Genomic DNA, 16,214 nt, shown 5'->3' with positions numbered 1-16,214 from the left:
TATCAAAACAGCTTGCACTGCACTTATTTTTAACCTCAAAACACCTAAAAAAATTTGAAACCAAAGGTTGGATAGCATCATAGATGAAAAATATAATCTAGCTAAAAATGGAGAGAAGAAGGTAGAAGCCTTTAATGCACCAAAATCAAGCCTTAACTTTCAAGAATTGAATGCCTTATTAGATTCCTTAAATTTTCAAACAGAACCCTAACCAAACCCCCTCCTATCTATTCTATTAAATGACAGAAATAGGGAGTTTAAAATTTTGGCCGTGCACTGCAGCTCATAGCACAAACTCGAGCCCGTAGCTTAAGTCCAAGTATTTAGGCCTAAATCTGGCCCACCACCTATCACAGACTCAGTTTAAATCTAATACATCATTGTAGGCCCAATCTAAGCCATGACTTAATGCCAAACATCTAGTTAACCTCAAGCAATCTCGATTTCAATTAATTCCCAAATCAAACCTCAAAATAAGATAAACCCAAATTATAACACCTCAATCAAACTTCAAATTTCCACAAGTGATTTATAATCTAAAAATTAGAATGTTAGACAGGAACAGATTCATAAATTATGAAGAAACTTCAAGATGTGAATTTGAAAAGGAACGTTTAGGAGGAATTGGTGGGGAAGCGATTAAGAAAAAAAGAATTGAGGAGAGTGATAGTTATGCAAGCTTGGCAGTGTCAAATTATGCCTTGCAGTTGAAAAAGGATAGGATAAACAAGAAATCTATGGGGAAGCAAATGAGTAAATTAAAGAGTAAGTTGGGAAGTACAAATGAAAGAAGTTGTCTTGAGGAGATCTCAGTGAATATGCTGGCAAATGAGAATGGTGGAGTTTATGATTTTTTAGAGGATGCTAGAAGAAACATGGCTGAGGGTGAGGGTTACTGGCCTTTAATAGCCCCTGAGAAGCCATGAAAATTATATCTTGGAACTGTTAAGGCATAAGGGTGGCCTTAGCAGTTGAGAATCTGAAGGACTACACCTTGAAATATAAAACCTCATTTATTTTTTTGATAGAGACTAGAATGCTTAGTAACAAGTTGAAAAAAATCAAAAGAAAGTATGACTCGTAGAGGGAATTTTATGTGGAATCGAGAGATTGCTTTGGAGGTCTTTCTATATGGTGGAGCACGAGGGTTGATTTTGATATTTTGTTTCAATCAACAAATTTTATTCATGGTAGATTAATATCTACCAATTTGGCTGTTCCACAGTTTGTTACTTTTGTTTATGGTGTACCAATTGATAAAGATAGAGGTATGGTTTGGAATAGGCTGAGAAGTTTGGCAAGGGGGTGATAGGTTTATGGCTTAGTGTGGTGACTTCAATGATTTAAGTTCACCATTAGATAAGGAGGGTGGTAGGCCCTCAATTTTGAGAAGAATTTTTTATTTTCATAATGTTCTTTTTTATTGTAGCTTGCTGGATCTTGAATTCAAAGGCCTATGCTTTACTTGGAGCAATAGAAGGAAGGGGAAGCTAATATGAAGGAGAGGTTGGATTGTGGCTATGGAAGTGTTGAATTTAGTGAAGAGTTTGCTAAAGCTCTTGTCTTTCACTTAGAGCCAATTGGTTCTGATCATAATTTGCTAGCTATTGACAGTTGCTACCAGGCACAAAGAGTATCGAAATTGTTTAAATTTGATGCTTTATGGATTTATCATGAGAATTTTTTTGATTAGTTAAAAAGGGGTGGAGTAGTGTTTGTTTGGGGCTGATGATAATGATTTGGATAATTTTTTGTTGAGATTGAATGGTTGTAGACGAGAATTGATTAAATGGAGTAAGGAGGCTTTCCCAAATAGTAATTGTTGATTGATGGGTTAAGAAGGAAGCTAGCTGAATGTCAAGAAGCTATTCTTACAACTCATAGTGCACGAATGGCTGGTGATTTGATTTGGCAAATTGAAGAAGCAAGGGATTAGGAGGAAATATTTTGGCGGCAGAAAGCAAGGTTAAAATGGATTGAATTTGGGGATATAAATACTAGATTATTCCATAGCACTATTATTCAAAAAAGGTTGCAAAACAAAGTTCTGATGTTGAAAAATGAGAATGGTGAATGGATTTATTGCTCTCTTCTATCAGTCTGCTTGGAATGAGGTCAAGGAGGTAGTGGCTAAAATGGTGAAACAATTTTTTCAGGGCCATATAAATCTAAAGAAGATCAATGGGATGAATATTGTGCTGATTCCCAAAAATTAAAGGCCTAAATCTGTCAATCATTTTTGCCATATTGGATTATGCAATGTTTTTACAAGATAATTGCAAAAATATTAACTTCAAGATTGAGGTGATTGATGAATAAGTTGATTTCTTTTCAATAAAGGGCTTTTACTGCGAGAAGGCAGATTCAAGATAATATTCTTATTACTCATTGATTTTTTCATTACTTGAAGCAAAGGAAGGAAGGGACAAGGGCAGATTTGGCTTTGAAGATTGACTTAAGCAAAGCATATGATCGAGTTAATTAAATTTTTCTCATGGAAGTTTGGTGAAGATGGGTTTTTAGTGATCAATGAGTGAGATGGATAATGGAATGTGTCTCTTCTGTAATCTTTGATTTGCAGGTATCTAATAGAAAGATAGCAAGAATTATTCCAGGTAGGGTGTGAGGCAAGGTAACCCATTATCCCCATACCTTTTTGTGATTGTTGTGGATGTTTTATCTCTTATGATTCAATTCCATGTGGACAAATGTCATTTGCTGGGAATTCGGCTTTCTAAGGATGGCCCTCTTCTTTCTCATTGCTTCTTTGAAGATGATGCCTTGTTCCTCATGAGAGCTTGACATGAAAATTGCTTGGCTTTAAAGATGATTCTTGATCTATTTTGCATAGCTTCTGGGAAAGAGATGAATTTGGACAAATCTTGCATATTCTTTTCTCCAAATACAACTCTTGAAACTAAAGAAGTGGAAGAGGCTTTAGGAATCAGAGTTGCAGATGAACCAGCTAACTATCTCGGCTTACCTATTATTTATGGAAGGTAAAAGTCTTCTGCATTGGCTTTCGTGAAACAAAATGTTAATGCTAAACTTCAAGGTTGGAGACAAAGATTGCTAACCTTTTGCTGGTAAAGAAGCGTTGGTAAAGGCAGTAGCTAATTCTATCCCGATTTATTCCATGTCATGCTTTTTGTTCCCCGACAAGGTGTGTAAAGAGATTGATAGTATGATCTCTAATTTTTAGCGGGGTTATAATGAGCATGTTGGAAAACAGATTCATTGGAGGAAGTGGAGTTCAATGATTACTGCTAACAAGGAAGGAGGGATGGGCTTTAGAAGTTCTCAAACTTTTAAAAAAGCTTTATTAGCTAAGTCTGGGTGGAGGCTTTTTCAGAACCCAAATGATTTGTGGTGCAAGGTTCTGAAGGGTCTTTATTTTCCAAAAAATGATTTCTTGCAGGCTAAAAAGGTGGGAAAGCATCTTGGAGTTGGATTATTTTACTTGAAGGAAGAGAGTTGCTGAGGAAAGAGTTGATGTGGAAGTTTGGAAATGGTAATAGAATTAATATATGGGGAGATAAGTGGGTAGTTAGGCAGAATGGTCTTTTTTATGTTCGTCTCAATAGGGAGGATAAGTCTTTGATTACTGGAGGTAAGTAAAGTTTATTGAGGTTAGAGGGTAAGGTTAGTAAAGAGTTGATTGAGTTGATTCATAAAATTCCAAATCACAGTGTGGAGGATAAGATGATTTGGAGCTTTACGAAGGATGGTGAACATAGTATGAAATCGGGCTACCATGTTGCCAAAGAGGAAGAGGTGATTCTGGTAAATAGCAGAGCAAGTACCTCATACCAGATTCTTGGTTCAGTGTGGAATTGTGTTTGGGGTTTGAATATGCCACCTAAGGTCAAACATTTTACGTAAAGATTGCTGAATAACATGCTAGCTACTAAGCATGCTCTGTTTAGAAGAAAATGTTCGAATGATCCATTATGCCCTGTATGTGGAGAGGACGTTGAGACCGTCAAGCATCTTCTTCTACTGTGTTAATAGGGTAAATGTTCCTGGTTTGGTTGTTTTCTCTCTTTGAATATTGATGAAGATGACATTACTACTATGGAAGTGTGGCTTGAAGGGCTGTTTTTAAGGAATAGTGATTTGGATGATTTGGGGAAGTCTTTTGTTGCTTCCCTTTGCTGGGGCATTTAGAAGGCTCGATGTGATTGGGTCTTCAACAAGACCAGTTTGGAGCCTCGACGAGTGGTTGATGTAGCAACAAGACTAGTTGAGGAGTGTGGGGGTGTGGAGGCGGCTGAGACTGGCTTTCACAGAAGAAAATAGCCTCTGTTTGACAGGTTTAAGGTTTGGAGATCACGTGAGGTGGGGTTTATAAAGATTAATTTTAATGGCTCTTTGAAAAGAAATGGTGTGGCTAGTGGAGGGGTGGTTTATAGAGATAGTAGTGGTTTTTGTGGTGGTTTGGGGAAAAGGATGGAGGCTGTTGATAGTTTTATGGTTGAATGCCTTGCAGCCAAGGAAGCTCTTCTGGCTTATGATAGGTTTGTTGGGAAACTTTATGCTGAAACTAATTGTGAAGTTCTTTTCAGGTATATAAAATCTGGTTCTAGTGCTGGTTGTGACTGGTCTTGCGAAGCTTGGCTTGCAGAACTCTTTTTGCTTAAAGGATTGAGGCCAAATGTCATGGTTTCTTTGGTTTCTCACGGAGGAAATAGTGTCTTTTAGTAGACCTCATGATATTCAATGAGTGGCTTTTCATAGCAACACCTCCTTTGCCTACTGCTTTGTTGGTTGATCTGCTAGACAAAGTCAAGCGAAGAGAGAAGATTCATGAGGTCTGTGCTTCAAGTCTAACTCTCAGAGGTATTGGTTAGCGTGTTCTTTTTTCTTGATTGTATTGTTGTTTTTCTTTTCTTTGTTCTTTTTTTTTTTTTGGCTTTATTGGTTGTACTGTAAGTGTTTCTTTTCTACCTTACAGGTTGTTATTGCTTTCTAACATTAGTGAGTGTATATATTTTTTATAATAAATAAAATTGGCTCTTTTCACGCACTGCACGCTTTGAGAAGGGCATCATTCACAAGAAGACCCTAAAGCAATAAATTAATGTTAGTTTGCTGAATTAACAATTTAAGACGTGAACATCGAAAATTATTAAATCCAAGGATGAGAACAACGGCCTAGAAATGCATTGCTAAAATGGTTAAGCTTTTGATCAAAGCATTTTATTTTTGTTAAACAAAAATACGCCATTCCGATTTCGATTTCGATTTCGGATAATTTAATTGGCCGATTGGAATCAAATCGCACCAGTACGATATCTTAAAAGCATTTGAAAGATACGAGGCCCCAGCCTTCCAACTTATTGGCAAATTCACTTGGCATTGCTGCATCAATTGGAGATTATTGTAATTTATTTTAAACTCACGAGAAATTGGGTGTAACAAAAGAAACCAGTTCCTTACAACGTGTTAAAAATGATTCAAATTTTTTGGAAGAGGTACTCATATTTATTATTGAACCATATCTCGAATAAGATTATCTAAAATAAAAGAAAAACATCTACTCTCTTTAATAAAAAATGTAATACATTTTTTGAGGAGTTGGATGTTAAAAAATATAAGGTATTTTTAGTCTTTCGGGATGTAATTATTATTTTTTTAAAAAAAAGTATTCTTATTGATAGTGACTTTATATTTATTTTAAAATGTTTAATATGGATAAATATAAAAAGATAAAGTTAGTTTAAAAATAGATAATTATTTTATCTGGGGTAAGATTCGATTAAAAATGTCTTACCTTTTTGAATGAAGGGAGTATATATGTACAATAAAAAATAGTTTACTTCAGCTTTTTTGTTTGGCCAACATGTTAATTTTGGTTAAAATTCATGAACTACTTTTAAAATAAGAAAATAAAAGAAAAAGTAAATGAGTAAATTATTTCCTTAATATTAAATCCATAGACTTTGAACTTGTTTTTTATGCAAATTTTTTCCTCAACTTTTGAAACCTATGCAATTTAGCTCATGCTGTTAACAAAAGTTAATTTTCATATCAGTTGACCAATTATGATAGAAGATGAAATCATAAGTTACAAAAAATAATCAATTTTTTCTCATTATCCATAATTTTTGAATCCTTTATTATAATTTTTTATCATTTTTTATAATTTTTGAGATTTTTTTTATTTTTTGACCAACTAATAGTTAAAGTTAACTTTTATAAATAACAAAAGTTAGATTATACTATTTTAAAATTTAAAAAAATAATTTATATAATAAATGAGTCGGCTGTATGATGTTATTAAATTTAAAATTCATGAAGTAAATTTTTAATTTGGTTTAAAAGATATATGAAGAAATTTAGAAAGGAGATGAAAATCAGTAAATCACATGCCTTGTCAGCTAAAAAATCTAATCGCACCTTTTTCCGTTTGATAGAACTTCTCATTTTTGTTTCAAGTGGTTGATTGGAATCACATATAGAATCCAACTTCTGTTCACAGTTAATGGCACCTTGGAAGAGTCTTCTCCCAAACTTCCACTAAGAGAGAGAACACGAGCAAGAGGGATAAGACGAGTTTCATGGAGAATGAAAAAGGTCATTTTTTGACCATGATAAAATAATTACATATATTGATGGGAGATAAGTTTAGTAGAATAAGGCTTACACTTCCACAGGGTAAGACACTCACATTTAGTATTTCATCTTAGCTTGAATAGTATCTTTAAAAAAACACGCCTAATAAAAACCGATTATATGTAAGTATCCTCCCCCTTTTCCTTTTCAATTTTAAATTAAAAAATATAAATGCTAAGTATGATTTTTAATTAATTAAGTATAACATAAATAATAATATATCATCCTATTAATGGATGGCCCAAATTTTCAATAATATAAAATATGCAAAGAGAAAAAGTTGGCCTAAAAAATGAAAAGGGAATAAATAGGCTTTCTATTTACGTTACCATCTCCTTTTATTTCAGAAACAATACTGTTTCATTTGAGAACCAAAAGCAACTCTTCATCAGCCCGTGCCTCCTAAAATTCAAGTGCTGGCGTATAATATTAATAATTTATTTCCCTTCCCAGCTTAAGAATTTCTTCCACATCAATCTCAGTATAAAATAAAAAAATTAATAAATTACACAATTCATAAAATGGCCATCAGTATGGTCTATTTATCAGAACCTACACGGGATCCACTTACAATGATCGGTGAGGTGAAGAATCATTAATATCCAACAAAGAAATTTTGGAGATATAATGATAGCAACATCGACCTGCCTTAGTGGGATGGGCATGATGAAAGATGAAAATGATAAGATATAAAGAAAGGGATTATTTATATTCCAAGTTATTATCACATCATGGCATAAATGCGCTGCATCATGTGCTCTGTTCTGTAATGGGTTTTCTGCAAACAAGTTTTCAATCCTCGTACCTGCCGCCAACCGCTTATGCTCCTCGTCCGCCACGTCTTCTGACAGAGCAGTGGCCCCTAAATCCCTCGAAAAAGCAACCTTTTATAAAGGTAATGAATCAAACGCAGGCAGAGAGGCAATCAAAAACAATGATGCTAAGTTGGTAACCTTAACTATAATAAAGTATGTTTAACATGGGTGACTTATCTCAGTTATTTTCTGAGCAACGGCTGTTAAAGTACCACGAGGCTGTTAAAAAAAATGCCCACTTTTCATTGGTGGAATACATTAAAGAGATCGCCTGAGCATGAAGTTCCTGCCACTTGGTTTCTCAGAGAACAGAAAGAGATTGAGTAATCGAGAGTGCTATGAGATGTTTATTTCCTGTAGATTGATGAAAGAACACGTGCACGTGGGTGTCCTCCTCGGTGGGATGCCCACGCGTATTCTTATGCATGCATTACATGTGCCATTCTATGACTTTGTCTCTTCATTTTCATTCCATTTCAGATCAGACCATCAGATGATGCAGTTGGAAGTTTCCAAAACCGTCACTGATTTCGTCAGTTGATACCTATCTAAGCTAAGCTAAGCTAAACTCTCTTAACGCTCTCTTTCTTCGCGATTTTTGATGAAGACTGCTGTCTGGGGCTTACCAAATGATCTTCTTCCTCCTCATCCTCCTCTTCTTTTAATGGAAGACCTTTGCTGACATATAAGAGTTCCGCAATACATATCAGGTGTTCATTGTAAAACCAGTTGAGAAATTTCGCTTTTCATGTCTTCAACATCTTTACTGTCTCAGGCGCATGTGCTCCTCAGATTCCCTCTGTTTTGAGTTATTCTCTCGTTCTCAGTTTTCAAACTGGGAAATTCCACTTGAAAATCACAGAGAAGTTGAGGATTAGTTTTTTCCTTTTCTTAGTGAAAACTCAAGAATTATCTGGTTATCATACTGATTCTCGTATCCACATAATTTATGCACCAACTCATGTTAGCCCTTGCAGGCTTGCACTGGCCTCTTGGTTCAACCAAGAAGTTATATCATAGTCTTTATCTATCAAGTCTAATTATTTTCATTTAAAAAAAAACTACGTGTTAATGGTTAGTTAAATATCATCTCCATCTTTTATTAAGACTTGCATGCTAAAGCACATGTGGGGGAACTCACCAGAAAATAAATTCTAACAGAAAACTTGCAAGAAAACACCTAAGAGACAGGAAAGAGAGGAATGTAGGTTCTTTTGTTAATTTACCATCTTAGATATATATCCTGCCCATTTATTTAATATAATTAATATATTTCTTTCTCGCCTAGGGGGTTTGGTGTCCCCATACCCAAGGGAAATGAAAAGGCCTCATCTTTGCCCCTGAGGTTTAGAGCCTGAGCTGCAGTAAAGTAGATGCAATGCCAAAACTGAAGCAGTTACAAAGAAAAATTTTGTTTATGTATGAACTCTTGATTCCTTTTTGACACTGTAAGCAACGGTCTTCTGAAACAGTTTTGTTTGCGTTGACTACTGTGCAAATCCAAATTCTTGGCTTTGTTCTCAGCTAAGTGGTGATGATATAATTAACACGCACAAATAGTTGATAGCTTTTAATCTCATCCATCCATGGTTGGTTTTTGACTTTATGGACCTTCTGTTCTGCGATGCTTCCCACTTTTGAGTGAAGTCTGCAATTCTTTTCTTCACTGACCATATGCAATTTCCAATCTGATCTGGTTTATATTTTTCTTCTGGGGTCAATTTTTTTCCATCCCACTCTATATTGCGTGCTTTTTTAATTTGTGAACGCCTTTCACCAAACCTTAAAATCAAAGGAGTCTGTTTGCGTTTGGATTGATTAGACGGCATATTCTGGTTTTTCTTTATGGTTTCAGGTTCATCACCAAGTTATTTGCTGAATCTCCGTCTAGACATTGCAGTGGGCTTTCAGTTCACTCTGTAGCCGACTTCTAAATTGGACCTATCTCTCGCATGAAAGATATACTATAGGGTTGTAGGCCGGTGGTGTGGCCTAGATAATGGGATCCCAAGGGGAAGCAACCCAAGAGCCAAAGGCACAATCTTCGGTTTACCAAGGATCATCCTTGTACAATCTGACTCTTGATGAAGTGCAAAACCAGCTTGGAAATTTTGGGAAGCCACTAGGCAGCATGAACCTCGATGAACTGCTCAAGAGTGTGGGCACTGCAGAAGGTACTGGTCAGCTAGCTTTTGGGTCGTCTCTGAATCGACAGAGCAGCCTGACATTATCTGAGGATGTTAGAAAGAAAACTGTTGATGAAGTTTGGAAAGATATGCAACAGAAGAAGAACACTAGGGAAGTGACGAAATCTCAAGAAAGACAAACTAAATTGGGTGAGATGACCCTTGAGGATTTCCTTGTGAAGGCAGGAGTGGTTTCGGATTCAAATATGGCTTCTGAACACAATATTTCAGAGCAAGCTCATTGGATTCAATACCAGCTCTCTTCACTGCACCAGCATCAAAATAATCACGATGTAATGGCAGGTTTAATGACTGGCCTTGGAGTTCAACAACAACCTTTGCCAGCAGTATCAAACCCAGTTTCGGATTCATCCTACTCTGAAAATATGGTGGCAACAATGTCACCATCTTCTTTGATGGGTAAGTTACCAGACACACATAGTCCGGGAAGGAAGAGGGAGGCCTCTGGAGATGTGGTTGAGAAAACCATGGAGAGGAGACAGAAGAGGATGATAAAAAATAGGGAATCTGCAGCTCGGTCACGAGCTAGAAAACAGGTTATATTCTTTTGTATGGTGTTATTAGTTCTTTGAGGTGCATCTGTCTTATAAGTTGACACTTGACTGTATCTATGTCAATGGACAGGCTTACACAAATGAGCTGGAGATTAAAATTTCACATTTAGAAGAGGAGAATGAAAGGCTTAGAAGACAGCATGTAAGTCTCAATACCTTGACAATATGCATTTTGTTTTTCTTGTTTGCTATTATTCTTTACTTCTTTCTCCCCCCCCTGGGACGTATACTGATATTTGTTGGTCGGGTCTCTTTCCTGATATCTTTGTAAAGTAATAAATGGATGAAATATTTGTTGATAACTAAGAGTTGGTTTGGCCATTGCTTGTTCAGGGATATCTGCTGTGTTATATCTTGGATTAAGCAAGTCATGTATAGAACTAAAAATGGTGAGAGTTCAAGGTCTTGTGCTATTAGATTCCAAAATTCAGGAACACAAGCTTATATTAAACTAAGCTGGAAATTCCTGTAGTTGGGGGAAAACTGATTTTTTTTTTTTTTTAATTCAGTTCATGGAAACACTATGCAAGATCTGTTTTAAGAGGTGAAAGGATTAGCTCCATTTCCCGTCTATGAATGCATAGGACTGTTCTAGACACAAAATGTAACTATGAAGGTTTTAGCACGAAGGACCATAGAACTTAGCTAATTAAAGTTTATAATTTCTAACCAACGATCTGTTATCAGGTTAATCATTGTTCTTTTATTTTCCTGGCATTTGCTGAACAATTACACTATTGATGCAAAAAGCCAGAGTGCAGGAATAACTCGTTAGATAATTCATCAATAGTCATGGCGATGATTTTCTCACTGAATCTTCCATGCAGGAAATAGAGAGAGTGCTGCCGCTTGTTCCACCAGCTGAGGGTAAGCATCAGCTTCGCAGAACAAGTTCGGCTTCTTTCTGACATCTTCCTTGCGATCACCCACTCCTCGTTTTCATGGATTCATAGAAATTTTTGCACAATTATTGGAACGCTCTTTTGCTTTAGATAACTAAAGCTGATATTTTCCTTCCCTTTTTTTTTTTCTTTTTAGGTAGAAGTGATATTTTTCTTCAATGTGCTGTTGTTTTGTGCTAGCGATGATCATCTGATGCAGAATTGTTTTACTACATGTACGGTTTTTACAAGTCTTGGGTCTCTTGCTATCGTTACTTTGATACTCTGATACATTCGGTTAATTTGGTTTCGAAAATACATCACGCAGAATGATTTTTGCTGCCTAATGATAACTTGTTAAGAGGGGAAAATGATGGTTGTATATGGAATATAATAAGCATGATGAGAACAGCATCATAAAGGGAGGCTGGCATCAATATCGATATACAATAATTAAAAGTTGCTTCAAACCAAATAAATTGTGAACAGTGACAGTTCAACTCCACCTCTAGGTTCCATGTTTTCTCCCATGTTTTTCTTCTATAAGTTAATTTTCATATGATGTTTGGATACATGAATTTAAATTTTAGATTTAGAGTATTACATTTAAAATTCATGTATTAAAATTTTTTTATTTGGATAATATATTTTCTTCATACCAAACATAAGCAATGGATGAGATCATGCACATGTATTAAGAAATGATCGTGTCTTGAAAGAAATTATCTTTCTCATTCTACCCCTAATAAATATTAAGTATAGAATGGTTGAGCAATAAAAATATAATTTAGAGAAAAGAGAATTTGAATGGATATAATAATGGTAATGGTAATGGTAAACACTTTTATTAGCTATCCACTTGTAGGGAGCGTAGAGTTCAAATTCAAACAACTCACAACAATAAAGGAGAATTCAACGATTGCTCTGTGTCGATATACATAAATGGATAATCGATTACATGGAATGAGATACAAAGAAGCACGGTTTTGCATTTCAGCATAAACTAACAGAATGTTACATTGCTCCCTCACTTCATCTTCGTCTTTTACGAGTTTCCTTCTCAAGTCAAATTTTGACCCACAATTACCATCATAAAGGTCTCGATCGAATCATATTATCCTCTTTCAGCAATTCTAAAATGGTGCATGGCCGGAGGGTCAAACCTCAGTCTGTTCCTGAATACGTTTCCTAGCCTCTATCTGCATTCTCATGTTATGCTAAATAAACATGGTACCTCAAGGAAAGAGAAAAACAAAATTACATGCAGGCCTCACATAAAAAAATTAATTATCATAAAATCTATTAACTTAATTCAATTGTTAACGAATCTTTTAATAATTAATTTCTTTATGTAAAAACTCAACATAATTCTCCCAAAAAAACTTCATAATTTTAAACAAATAAGTATTTCACTTTTAACAAATTAAATGAACCAATTTCGCGGTAGGAAGTAATCTTTATGTGTGAATTAAATAAAGTGGGAATTAGATAAACTGCGTTTAGCAGCTCCAATTGTCAAAAGCTTGATTGCTGGGGGATCTACGCATTTGAATATCAGCATATCACCTCACCTCCCGGATCGGATTTAGATTTATTATCATTTAAGTCGAAAATATTCGGGCCGAAAAAAGATATTTTGTATAAATTGCTAGCGCCTTATAAATCATGTTATATCTAGTATAAATTTATCATTGAATATTAAAAAATAATAATAAAATCATACTATATATCATTCATTTGTTTAATTTTTATATTACATATAAATGTATATAAAATTAAATTATGATAAAGAAAAGAGAAGGGAAAAAAAATCGCCTAGTGGACGGTCCATGGCAATACTGCTACAGCTTCGACCTTTTACAAGTTTTACATTGTCACAAGTACTTGCATGCGCAAATTGTAGAAACAGAACCAGGCATCATCGTAGGAATCTAGCGGAAATATAATCTGCAATTGCCATGCTTGATGTCAGACCAGGTGATTCAATCCCAAAAAGATTAACAAGACCAGGCACCCCATGAATTTCCTCCCCCTGCGCAAATACACCAGGCGGTAGAAAAAATTAGAGATGAATTATTTTGACTGAGGAAAGAAATTTAATATGAGCTAACTAGCTTTGTCCTTTTCCCCAAGCTTCTTACTCGCAAAAAAAAAAAATGTGACATCAATTCATGCACGTCTAGTTTTGTACTCTAGAGGTAATTTTACTTTCTCAAGACCAATAGAAATGTTCAATTTAATCAAATTCAACATTTCAGCTGCCATGTAGTTCATAAAACAAATGGAGAACATGCTAAGAATCATAGCTGCAAAAATCACATCAAGACTTTTTTTTTTTCCCTTTATGAAGGATCTCAAACCAAAATATGGGACGATTCAATTGACAAATGCAATTTGCTAATTCATTTTGGTAAAAGTGCAAGAGATAAGTAATTGACAAGAAGAACTAAGGAGTAAAGAGAAATAAAGAATTTCCTGTATCACAAAATCAAAAGGTGTCTGATGGGGTCCTGAAAGTTTAGGTCGAATTCCTGAATACCCTGGTTCAAGAGATCCATCCTTCAGGTTTGGGTAATACTTCCGTATCTCTGGATAAAACTTCTCCACACGCTCTGCAGGTACTGAATAGTCAAACCTGGGATCAAATCTTAATTAAACCACCTCATCAAAATCAAACACATTTCTAAAACGATATTTGGAACTAAAGACATGAATTTAATTAGGTGCATCAAGTGTCAAGTTTATAATTAAAGAACAAAACATTTAGTCATTATAAGGACATGAAGTCCGGATACCATCTTGAAACACTATCAGAGACAGCAACGACTAGTTTTTTGCAGGTTAAATCGAAAGCTGTAATAAGCAGATAATTTCATTTACGATGTTTTTTTAAAAAAAAAAAAAAAACTTTGCTTATATGCATATTCCAGGAAGTTTTCAGTATAATATGAAAAGCTTCTATTCCTGTTTCCACTAGCCGTGCTTGATTGGAGAAAAAGAAGAAGAAGAAGAAGAAGCAGAAGAAGACATGTCCTGAACCAAAGGATATTGGCAAAACAAAAGCAAGGGCTAGAATGGTTAAAAATAAGTGAAATAATTGTCAAGAAACACTTGAAGGGTGAAAGGAGTAGCAGAGAAACAGAAACCGAGAGGTTTTCAAGATGTACCTATTGAGAAAGCTTGAGATACCATCAACTCCGTCGATCCATTCAACATCTGGGCCAAACTTGACCTGACCATTCAAATCCAGAGTAACATGCACACCGAGGCCACCATCCTCTGGTATGGGATATATCAAATGTTTGAAAGGAGGAACTTTAGCATTGGACAATGTGAAGTAACAACCACGAGCATAATAGGCAGAGGGTACAACTTCACTACTTTGTAGGGCAGTAAATCTCTTTGCAAGGGCAGGGGCACCAAGGCCTGCAGAGTTCACTACAAATTTAGGGATAAGGACCAGATCTGGATTCAAAATTGACCTCCCATTCCATTCTTCAACACTCTTCGTTTCTGATACATGCAGACAAATCTGATCTCCTTCAAGATGCCCACCAATCACGGTTGAATAATAGGAGAAGATTGCATTGTTATTCTCAGCTTCCCCCTGGACCCACAAGGGGGTTCATATACAATTATAACTTCAAATAAACAAGCTGGTAAGTTAGCAAAAATTTGATACAAGAAATATGCGAGAACTTAGATTTGGCACATTGCAACAGAAGCCTTGAAATGCATACCACTAAAGACAGCATGAAAGAGTGGGAATCAATAATCCCTGAAAGAGGTGATAGTATAGCTTTGATGCATTGCAATTCAGGTTCCATTCTCACGGCCTCAGAGCCATCCATCATCCTCAAGCCATCAACTCCATTTTGAATCCCACGATTCATTATATCATTCAGCTTTGAAATTTCTGAGTATCGAGAAGCAACTATCAGCTTACCGGTTTGTTTATGAGGAATACCATGCTTGGAGCAGTACTCATATAGCATTTCTCTTCCTCTTACACAAAACCTTGCCTGCAAAGCAGACTGAATTACATTCTAAATAGATAATTTTTACAGTCATGCTTTGGTACATTACTAGTAAAACAAAAACAACCGAATTATACAGCATGATAGAAAACAATATATTTACTTGGTAGATGCTGTAAGATAGTTGGTGCCTTTTATGTCAATTTTTTTTTTCTGTTTCTTTTGTTCTTCTTTAATTAGTCTCTTCAACCCCAACATATCTGATTAAGGGAAAAAAATATATTATAGTTAAATGTAAATTTAAAAGGTTGAAATAAATTTAACTCACATTCATTTTTCCCCTTTTAATTTCTAGTTTTAAAGTTACGGCACTTCAACACTAGAAGTTTTGATAAAAGTAGGAATCGAATTTCGTACAGCGAGTCGATCGCATCAGCTAGTAGAACCTGACGGCACAGCACAAAGACAAATAGATGGCAGATATACTGACCTTGAAGGAATTGCGAGGGTAATAGATTCCGGCATGAATGACTTCACTGTTTCGAGAACTAGTGGCAGTGCCAAATGTGGAAGCCGATTCAACGACTAATACCTCTCTGCCTTTGAGCGCAAGTGCTCTGGCTACTGCTAGGCCCACAACACCAGCCCCGATCACTAAGCAATCCACTTTTTCCCTGGCGACCGAGCCTGGTATGCTGTTATTGTTGCTGTATCTCCTGATCGAATTCGCAGCTAAACTCTTCAATTTCGTGTGAATACCACTTGTTGATGATGCAAGGTTTGCCCCTAAGCTTTCAAGCGTCTGCTTCAGCATTCTCATGGCTCGCTCCGTCGCTCCCCTTGCTCCAGTTATGCTCCTCGTTAAGTAGACTTGTTTCCCTCGCGATGCCCGGGGAATATTTTAATATTTTAAAAAATAAGAGTACAATTAAAATATGAAATCATTAATTGGTGAGACTTAAAGTGCCTTTGGCAAGCTCACGTCTCACACTCCAAATATAATTTTTAACTTTTGAAATGTGATGTGAGATGGTACTTGAGATATACTTTTTAAATGAAACGTGCTTTTTAAAAGTACTTTTAAATGTATCTCAACTTTTAAAAGCTTTTGAAAGGCAAATCAGACAATGTGAACATTAATAATTGGTATCTAATATTATAAAAG

At 35.6% G+C, this 16,214-nt stretch overlaps 2 protein-coding genes across 11 annotated transcripts; one reads left to right on the top strand and one right to left on the bottom strand.

Annotated features, from left to right (window-relative positions):
* The first annotated feature begins 7,823 nt into the window (after positions 1-7,823).
* Positions 7,824-11,380, top strand: LOC129295644 (ABSCISIC ACID-INSENSITIVE 5-like protein 2). Of its 6 annotated transcripts, none has more exons than XM_054934184.1 (4): positions 7,824-8,140; positions 9,286-10,173; positions 10,262-10,333; positions 11,019-11,376. In XM_054934184.1, exons 2-4 carry the CDS (start codon positions 9,430-9,432, stop codon positions 11,097-11,099), a joined length of 897 nt encoding a protein of 298 aa, XP_054790159.1. In that variant the 5' UTR covers positions 7,824-8,140; positions 9,286-9,429; the 3' UTR covers positions 11,100-11,376. The 6 variants fall into 6 exon arrangements, with proteins under 6 accessions (XP_054790159.1, XP_054790158.1, XP_054790160.1 ...); XM_054934183.1 differs by lacking the exon at positions 7,824-8,140 and adding an exon at positions 8,732-8,849; XM_054934185.1 differs by lacking the exon at positions 7,824-8,140 and adding an exon at positions 8,781-8,878.
* Positions 11,381-12,721: 1,341 nt separating this feature from the next.
* LOC129295640 (L-2-hydroxyglutarate dehydrogenase, mitochondrial-like) lies at positions 12,722-15,901 on the bottom strand. 5 transcript variants are annotated; one of them, XM_054934176.1, is made up of 5 exons: positions 15,540-15,901; positions 14,813-15,094; positions 14,240-14,679; positions 13,612-13,707; positions 12,722-13,104 (listed from the first exon to the last, which is right to left on the bottom strand). In XM_054934176.1, the coding sequence occupies exons 1-5, from the start codon at positions 15,867-15,869 to the stop codon at positions 13,041-13,043; spliced, it is 1,212 nt and encodes a 403-aa protein (XP_054790151.1). In that variant the 5' UTR covers positions 15,870-15,901; the 3' UTR covers positions 12,722-13,040. The 5 variants fall into 5 exon arrangements, 4 of the variants coding, with proteins under 4 accessions (XP_054790151.1, XP_054790150.1, XP_054790153.1 ...); XM_054934175.1 differs by having other exon boundaries at positions 12,735-13,107; positions 13,551-13,707; XM_054934178.1 differs by having other exon boundaries at positions 12,946-13,104; positions 13,612-13,693.
* Between the last annotated feature and the right edge of the window lie 313 nt (positions 15,902-16,214).

Source organism: Prosopis cineraria, unplaced genomic scaffold (assembly GCF_029017545.1).
Source record: "Prosopis cineraria cultivar Desert tree isolate PC_DT_omini unplaced genomic scaffold, ASM2901754v1 PC157, whole genome shotgun sequence".
Lineage (NCBI taxonomy): Eukaryota > Viridiplantae > Streptophyta > Magnoliopsida > Fabales > Fabaceae > Prosopis > Prosopis cineraria.
Note: the sequence above shows the minus strand (reverse complement) of the source record. Positions and strands in the feature narration are given on the sequence as shown.

What these genes read in the sequence shown, in the direction of transcription:
- LOC129295644 (XM_054934184.1), top strand. Translation starts at nt 9,430, where the DNA reads ATGGGATCCCAAGGGGAAGCAACCCAAGAGCCAAAGGCACAATCTTCG. An exon ending in GGTCACGAGCTAGAAAACAG is followed by an intron (nt 10,174 to 10,261) that starts GTTATATTCTTT and finishes GTCAATGGACAG; the next exon opens with GCTTACACAAATGAGCTGGA. An exon ending in AAAGGCTTAGAAGACAGCAT is followed by an intron (nt 10,334 to 11,018) that starts GTAAGTCTCAAT and finishes TCTTCCATGCAG; the next exon opens with GAAATAGAGAGAGTGCTGCC.
- LOC129295640 (XM_054934175.1), bottom strand. Translation starts at nt 15,869, where the DNA reads ATGAGAATGCTGAAGCAGACGCTTGAAAGCTTAGGGGCAAACCTTGCA. An exon ending in CTTTCATGCTGTCTTTAGTG is followed by an intron (nt 14,680 to 14,812) that starts GTATGCATTTCA and finishes TTGTGGGTCCAG; the next exon opens with GGGGAAGCTGAGAATAACAA. An exon ending in CACCTTTTGATTTTGTGATA is followed by an intron (nt 13,108 to 13,550) that starts CAGGAAATTCTT and finishes GGTGTATTTGCG; the next exon opens with CAGGGGGAGGAAATTCATGG.